Source organism: Arachis stenosperma, chromosome 1 (genome assembly GCF_014773155.1).
Source record: "Arachis stenosperma cultivar V10309 chromosome 1, arast.V10309.gnm1.PFL2, whole genome shotgun sequence".
In the NCBI taxonomy this organism is placed as follows: Eukaryota; Viridiplantae; Streptophyta; class Magnoliopsida; order Fabales; family Fabaceae; genus Arachis; species Arachis stenosperma.
The window spans coordinates 2,501,161-2,509,862 of record NC_080377.1 but is presented as its reverse complement, the minus strand read 5'-3'; the positions used below and the strand labels follow the sequence as shown (position 1 = coordinate 2,509,862).

At 36.1% G+C, this 8,702-nt stretch overlaps 1 protein-coding gene across 1 annotated transcript; it reads left to right on the top strand.

Annotated features, from left to right (window-relative positions):
* The first annotated feature begins 262 nt into the window (after positions 1 to 262).
* On the top strand, positions 263 to 7,324 carry LOC130942627 (uncharacterized). Its single transcript, XM_057871019.1, has 9 exons — positions 263 to 514; positions 2,855 to 2,926; positions 3,604 to 3,693; positions 4,509 to 4,551; positions 5,378 to 5,484; positions 5,858 to 5,953; positions 6,318 to 6,508; positions 6,632 to 6,701; positions 6,904 to 7,324. Exons 1-9 carry the CDS (start codon positions 317 to 319, stop codon positions 7,012 to 7,014), a joined length of 978 nt encoding a protein of 325 aa, XP_057727002.1. The 5' UTR covers positions 263 to 316; the 3' UTR covers positions 7,015 to 7,324.
* Positions 7,325 to 8,702: the final 1,378 nt, after the last annotated feature.

The window sequence follows — 8,702 nt, the reverse complement described above, 5'->3', positions numbered from 1 at the left end:
AAATAGAGTTACGGATTGGATAGTTAGATATGGTGCCAATAGTAACTCTAATAATGTTATTTGATCTGAACCTCGTGTTGATCTCCAATAAATCATCCGTTCGAATATAAGATAGTATTTGCTTTGGTTTTTCCATGACACAAAAAAAATGATTATATAAAAGAAAAAAAAACTTAGCTATAGAGTTGGTGGATTTCCAGCGTGGGTACGTGTCTATATAAAACGAGCAAAAGACACCGAGAAAGAAAAAAACTGGAACAGAACAGATAGAAAGGAAAACCGAAACCCGAAGCATTAGCTCAGAGTAGACGTTGAAATGACAAATTTGCCCCCGTCATTATCAATGAACGCAGCCTTTGGCGGCAGCGGTGCTGCTCCTCCGCCTTCTCCCGGTGGCTCCTCCCAGAGCTCCCCCGGAGGCAACAAGGATCGCAAGATGGCCTCCGCCGAGCAGCTCGTCCTCGAGCTCAGCAACCCCGACCTTCGTGAAAACGCTCTACTCGAACTCTCCAAGGTTCCCCTACTCAACCACTTTCTCTCTCTTTTCCTCCTCAATTTCCCGTGAATTTGTCTCATTTCTGCTCTCAATTCTAGTGATAGAGTGTCCATGTAATTGAAGTGAAATTTTTCTCTATGAATGTGTGTTAATTTCAGTTCTTGTTATGATTAGGTTTTGTGTGTGTTTTAAACGGTAGAGGAGTCAAGGAGTAGAAATGTAGAATAGACTAGATCATGCCACTCTTGAGTTTGGATCCTCAAAAATGGAGGCTTCGGCAGACACTTTATCTTGCCATAGCCATACCACTACTTTCTTCAAGATAACATCAAACCATGGTTTACTTAGCCATCTCCCAAATGTATTTGGTTTTCTTCCCATGTTAATTGTGGAGGCTTGAGATACAATGTAGATAGCTGTTATACACTTAGATGCATTTGGTTTCTGAAAACATGACAAAGACAAGACATTGAGAACAAAATACAAAGATATAGATACAAAAATGAATGTTTTTATATTTTGTTTGGTAATAAATTAGAACAAAATATCAAAGTCCAATTTATTCTTATTCAAAAAATTTGAGAAGAAAAATATAATAATACAAAATGTAATTATGAAAAATTAATAAGAATAATAAAAAAAATAAAAAATATTAGTGTTTTTGTGTCCTTTCTGTGAGGATAGACACAAAATACACTAATTCAATATCTTTGACACAATGTCTCTATCCATGTATCATCTGCCAAACATGATTTTATATGTGTGTCTCATGCCGGTAAAGAAATGCAGTCTTATATGGCTTTGTTTAACGTTTGTTGAGGCTCTGTTTCCCTTTCTGCTTTCAGCATTATTTATTTATTTGGATTGAGATTTATTTGTGTTATTAGTACTCAAGTACTGTCATTTGTTTGCTTTTTTTTTTTGGTCGAAATTTGTTTGTATTGGTGCACATTGATGTTCTTGGATTTGTTCCACAAACAAAAAGAATTTTCTGTCATAGTACCGAATACAATCCTTCCTATATCTTTCTCTCCAGTCCTTGAGCTTGAGATTACAATATGTTATAACCAAAATTCATAAAGAGGCTAATGGAAGAGAACTGTAGGAAATGGCCACTGTTGTGGAATTCAGGGTGTTTTACTGCTACTTTAGTTGTTCTGGTCGAACTTTTAACCCATTGGAATTAGGTACGATATTCGGGGTTGAACTGGCTGAGTCTTTGGGCTTCTAATTCTTCTCACGCTTTCTTTATAGAGGTGGCTGCTGGTTAAAGGGTTGAGTAGGGTGTTTCCTGCTCCTCTCCTCAAGATTGCTGCTGATGCTAATTGACAGGTATTAGATGGAGTAAGCGCCGCAACAAAAACAAAATGAGAGAAAAGAATGCGAATTAGGTTAAGACGTTAAGTTGACATGCGAATCATAGTTGCTGTCTCATATATAGAACAGAGCGAAAAATTCAGTAAAGTGTGAATAACCAATGCACTGTTAATATGCTTTTATTAATATATTTCATTACAAAAGAACAAGTTTGCTTAACTAAACTTTGTTGGTCACCTACACATACAATTTAAATGTTATGCATGTACTAAACATTTTAATTGTTCGAATCCCAAAACTTTAAATCTCTTCTTTCGATGATTTGAAGACTTGAAAAAAAGTGACAGAAATAATAGGATGAATCACTTTTGTTCTGTCTGTATGGCTTGATATCAGAAGAAGTGTTATGGTTTCGTGGATGAGGGATGCTAGTTCTGGAAGTTAGAAGAAGCTCAACAACCCTCAACTTAATTTGCAGTTACATTCAGATTTTTAAATGAAAATTTCAAGTTGAGAATTTTTATCCTAGCTTACCTTGCATAATGCGGATGCTGGACTGGGTCCATATATTGGCTAATGGACTTATCTAGGCTTTAGTATTTTACTCCATGAGGTTATTGGACCCAAAAAACACAATAGACCATAATTTGAAGCTTATTATTATTTTGGCGAGTTTGCAGTATTTTTTAGATAAAGGGCTAGGTATATAAACATAGTACTCAAATACACACACGCAAACACCAACACCAAAGTTAATTTATAAATCATAATAAGTTAACTAGTGAACCATAACATACCTTCAAGCCTACCCTTAACAAGTTCTATTTTTCATATCTAACATCCTCTGTTCCCATTCGAAGTTCCAAAACTGCTAGCATTTCCATAATGCTGAATTCAAGTTATCCATGATGGAAACTGATTGCATATTATGTGATTACTGCTTTTGTTTGACTAGGTTTGTTTTCCATGTTCATTATTTGCTATTGCTTCTCCTATCATACAAGTCTCTGATCACGTTTTTTGCCCCCCTAATATTTTTAGAAGAGAGAATTATTTCAAGATCTTGCTCCATTATTATGGAATTCATTTGGTACTATTGCTGCACTTTTGCAGGTATGCTTCAATAATTCTTGCAAATGTTTACTTCCTTTGTACTACATGCATTTCAAAATAAATGTCACTTAGTTACGTATCTGGACACATTTTGTGAAGATACATTGACAGTTAAATGTACCCAATTACTCAAAGGCACATTTATTTCACATGGAGGAGTTATATTTATGAGCTCATAAGTTTCTTTATTGTCCAAATACTTTTATTATCCTTCACTCCATTTGGTTTGCTACTATTTCACATCTTTTAACAAGGTGATCCTTAATATTTCTTGAACCTACTCTTTCCATTTGAAATTTTGAATATTTGTCGAAATTGAGGGAGTATGATGGTGACTTCGAAGCAAATGATGGTCAGATAATTTAGTGTTTTTTTAAAGGGAGTATGATGGTGACTTAGAAGCAAATGATGGTCAGATAATTTAGTGTTTTTTTAATTTTATTATTTCCTTTTGACGTTTAATTTATATTGCTATATTCTCATCTTTGTACATTTCACTATTAGTGTATCCTCATTAATTTAATTTAATTTTTTTATTTTGGTATTTTTTTATATATATCAAACAAACAAACCTGTATCATATACACCTTTCTTGCGTTGGAATTTTTGTTTTCTTTCCAGTAGCAGGGTCAATATTAATTGTTGCTAACTTATATTTTATATTTTATTTCTTTCAGGAAATAGTTTCAATATACCCTGTTCTTTCTCCACCAAATCTTACTCCAGCACAATCTAATCGTGTGTGCAATGCACTTGCTCTTCTTCAGGTCAGATTAGCTTATCCTATCAAGTTTTACATCTTGGGTTCTGAGTTTCATACTTTCACCATAACGTTCATTTCATCTATCAAGGAACAACTTCATTATGTGATTGTATCATTAACTATGCAATTTTGACTTTACATTGTTTTTTAATACATAATGAAAGGGGTTGAACTACACAGACTACCTTGAGATTCAGTTATAAGACACTTGGTACCTTAGTATTATATAAAATTTGACCATGACCTCCACTATAAACATCACTCCTAAGAGGGATGAATAGTGTTTCCCTGACAAATCAAAGGAAGGTCAGCGTAATTCACTCCGATGGAAATGTTAAGAGGGGTGTATAGGATTAACACACACACACAGAAATTTTTATGGTTTGGACTTCAGGTATGGGAACTTGGATATCAATATTTTGGATTTCAGGTTTAGGTCTACAATTTAGGGGTTTGGGGATTGGTGTTTACGGATTTGATGTTGGAGGTTTGGATTTTGGGGATCTGGCTTTTGGATTTCAATGTTTTTGAGAGTCTGGTTTGTGGGTTTATGCTGATTTGTTAACTAATGTCAATGTGGTAAAAAGATAGGAATAACTCATGAGCAACTGAGCAAGGAAGGATAATTTCCATGTCCTTGTTTTTCATGTTCTGATCTCCGTGTAGGCTGTACTGGTGAGCACATATTTGCTTTCGAAAAATAGGACAGAGTAAGAAACAAATGAGCCATAGACTAACATGAAATTTTCTCTTTCTTATTTATTTATTTATTTGTTTTTCATTTTGAATACAAAAATAAGTTTTAGGTTTTTCATGCAGTGCGTAGCATCACACCCTGATACAAGGATGTTGTTCCTCAATGGTAATCTCACTTTATCATTCATTTGAAGGACATTGAAACCTTCTTGTACTTATCATCTTTGTTCTCGGACTAATTTCTTTGTTATATTTATTTTATATGTTCTGGTAGTGATAGAAATAGCATGATTTTAAATAAGCATTTTCTATTTGCTGGAATGCTCTCAAGGATGCTATAAGCTTCTTAGATTTAGTTAATGCATGGTAATGTGAAGTAAAATGAGTGATGTGAAATCTTTAGGATCACCATGAGCATGATATAGACACAACACAAGCCAAGCCAAGCTGATGGGGATAAACATCAGCATTGTAGGAGTATAGCCTTCATGTTGGTCTTTCTTTATGATAACTATATTTTTAAACAGGTCCAATATTCTATCTTTCGCATACTTAAATGTCTCTGTCTGAATTTTTTAATATATATATAATGAAGATGATGTTTGATGGTTGACATGCTGTTCTAGAGGATAGTTTATGGGCCATGAATTACATTTTTCCTCCCCGTTTTTTGTTCAATTTTATGTTAGTATAAATGAGGGATGTATGATGATTTAATAAAAAGTCTTCTCTCCAACATTTGTTTCTATGGAAGAAATTAATCTTGTCAACAAATTTTAAATGCAACTGTCACAACCTTGTCTCAGTCTGCGTCAAAACAGAGTTTCTTTCTTGCACAATTTGGAAATAAGTGCTTGCTTGGTTTGCATTTTCATTTTCTGTTTTCAAATGAAACTGTAAACCAAATAGGCCCATAGTTTTTGTTAATCCCTATTATATAAAGTTTGATATTGTAGTTCCAAATTTGTGGAGCATAACTTTCTCTTCTACAGCTCATATACCTCTATATCTGTATCCCTTCCTTAATACAACAAGCAAATCAAGACCATTTGAGTACTTGAGACTCACCAGTCTTGGCGTCATTGGTGCTTTGGTGAAGGTACTTGTCTATTGCTGATTCTGTGATATTAAATGCAGAAAATACATTTTATATTAGTAGCATTCTTGCTGGAAAAAAGTAATTGGTATACCGTCATGATAAAATGAAAAAAAAAAAAAAAAAGAAAAGCTCTAAGAATCCTCCGTTGTCACAAGAAGGTCCTTAAACACAAAAGCTGTGTAATTGAGCAGGGACTTCTGGATCTAACTTGCCTGGAGCATCTAATTACTCTTGTCAAGGATCAAATTGAAATTCCCATCTATTATGCTATTATTGATAATTATTTTCTTTTACCTTGGTGTATTGATATATCATCTATATCTTTGTTTTTTGATATCTAGTAATTGTCCCCCGACTGAATTTTTTTCACCAGGTTGATGATACGGAAGTCATAAGTTTCCTTCTTTCAACTGAGATAATTCCATTGTGCCTGCGCACCATGGAAATGGGCAGTGAACTATCAAAAACAGTTAAGTTATTGGCTTTCACTAATGGATATATCATAAATGTAATTTAGTCACTCATGCCTACATAACTTGGTCAACATGATGACGTAAGAAATTGAAAGTACGAGGACCCCAACTTAAGAGATATTGATTCTAAAATCTTAAATGTTCATTTAGTTTTTTTTTTTTTCTGCCTTTGAGAAGTTAATCTTGGTTTAAACTTTTAAATATTCATGTTTGAAATTTTCTTGGCATGTTTAGTTATTCATTGTGTGCATGGGATCTGTGCTGTGTGCTTGTCATTGCTATGATCTTGTTATGTACTAATATTATGTTTGACACATGTAAATCTAGTATGGCAATCTAATGTAAGCTTTGCGGTGACAGGTTGCAACTTTCATTGTTCAGAAAATCCTATTGGACGACGTGGGCTTGGATTATATTTGCACTACAGCTGAGCGTTTTTTTGCAGTAGGTCGAGTTTTGGGAAACATGGTGGCAGCTCTTGCTGAGCAGCCCTCATCTCGTTTGTTGAAGCATATCATCCGATGCTATCTTCGCCTATCAGATAATCCAAGGTTGGTTGTAGCTTGTAATTGCAATTCCGTGCTTTTGACCTCAACCATTCCCAGCCTTTTGCCAATTTCAATTTGCTCTTTCTTATTTTTGACTGATCAAAAACTCTTGTTTTGTCTAAACAGGGCTTGTGATGCATTAAGAAGTTGTCTTCCAGACATGTTAAGAGATGCTACTTTCAGCAACTGCCTTCGTGTAAGTAATCATTTAAGTTACAAAATGACATTGGCTAGATGCCCAGATTAAAGAAATTACTGGCCGGAGAGAGAGATCATTTCACCCTTTTGCCATATCTTTCAATTTCAAAGCTAGACTTCTCATTGACGTTGATAGATTTAGACAGATAGTCTTACTTTTAGTTTGCTTATATTATGTGTGGTGTGGGTTATGTGCTCAGGAGGACCTTACAACCAGGAGGTGGCTGCAACAATTGCTTCAGAATGTTGGTGTGAGTCGGGTGCCCACTCTGCAAGCCGGAGGCGGCTTCGACCATATGATGGTGACATGAGTCTGTTGAATCTTACTTTGTGCATGAGCTCATTGTCATTTCTAATTATCCGATCACATTTTCTCTCGTAATTGTAATTATCAAGTTTACTGAAAAATTGTTTTAAGATGTCTTGTAATTTATATAGTATGTAACTTAATAGGTGGTTCTTTATAACAAATGTTCATCCAAGGTTTAGGTGGCTTAAGTTCTAGTTCCTTTAGATTTAGTTATATGTTATGGAAAATGAAACATCAAGAAATGTGATGGGAATGGTATGACCTGCTAAATCTCCATAACATTATTTGGAATTACAGTCAAATTAGCAAGATATTTTTGGTTTTATCTTCTAGGAAGTGGATATTGCCAATTTGATAATATCATTCTTTTGTTTTTTCTACTCTTAATGAAAAGTTTTTATTATTACCATATGTTCGGTTGCTCATCAGGATGAAGGTCGGCTAGGTGTTGGGTCGAGAGCAACTAGAGAGAAGAAGGTATTTGGACCTGATCGTGAGCTTTGCAACGAGGAGCGCCGCCACGAGCGTAGGTGGGTCGGCGAGTGGGGCCACCTGCAAAGACATTCCGATGCCAAAGTAAGTGTCCGTACGATGAGGCGGCTAATTAGGGTAAAAGATGACGTACTTTGGGGGGTAAATCCCCCCGATTTATACCTTGTACTGGGGTTTCGCGATTGACGTGTTCAACGTGGCAAGCCGCGAGAATCGCGATTGACGTGTTTGTCTTACTCGGATCTTCTCGCATGACAGTCTCCCTCTGCTTGTGACCCTGCCTGTGGGACACATCTTGAGTGTGCGTGGGTTGCCTCCAACTGTTGTTTGGGGCATCGTTTCAGTTTCCGTGTCTGGGGCATTAAGCGCCTTTTATGACTTATTTGAAAGCAGAGGAAAAAATCCATTTTGCCCTTGTCTTTTTGTGCTCTCCTTTCGACGGTTACCATTCCAACATTCATATCTCTCTCACTTTTCATTCTCCTTTTTCATTTTCTCCTATAACTGCTACTTTTCAAGCATCACTTCACCTTCTGCTTGTGTGTTTCATTGTATCTGTCCCCACTCCATTAGTGATATTTGTGCTTATTTTGTTCATTTTAATGCTTCTTTTGTTGCTATTTGTTGCGTTTGGTTACTACTTGCTTGAATTGAACTTGCCATTATTAGCTAGTTCTTAGGGGGTACCATAGGTGTTTTCTTCCTGGATTTAGGCCTGAAATTGTGTGGAATAGCATAGGATAGTGATATAGTAAAACGTAGTTCAGTTTTGACTTTCTTCGAGTTTCTGACTTCTCGTTTTGACTTAAGTGGTGTCCCATTGTAGGTATGGCGCAAAACCCTATAAACCATTACGCTTGGGTTACTTCCGACGTGATGCGCACATCCTCCATGATAACATAAGAAGATCTACAAGAATTTCGAAATTCGGGGGCATTGTGCGGGGGTGGTTCAGAGGAGGCGAACTACGATGTATTCATTCTGGGAGTCTGGGAGCGCATCTGCCAATTAAATTTATCGTTTGAGTGTATAAGCCCATGTTCCTCATGTCTGTTGGCTTGTCGAAGTTCTTCGGTAGTCGGACCTTGAGGATGGATGGGTGGAAAGGAGTGGTCCCCATTATAGTAAGATCTCGCCGTTTCTCCCCTTGATCTTTCCTTTGCTCCCTACGAGCTTCCGACCTGCCGTGGGTGTAGG

Bases quoted from the DNA above. Each gene is read 5' to 3' on its own strand.
- LOC130942627 (XM_057871019.1), top strand. From the start codon at position 317: ATGACAAATTTGCCCCCGTCATTATCAATGAACGCAGCCTTTGGCGGC. The intron at 3,694-4,508 runs GTCAGATTAGCT...TTTTTCATGCAG, and splicing joins ATGCACTTGCTCTTCTTCAG to TGCGTAGCATCACACCCTGA. The intron at 4,552-5,377 runs GTAATCTCACTT...TCTCTTCTACAG, and splicing joins AAGGATGTTGTTCCTCAATG to CTCATATACCTCTATATCTG.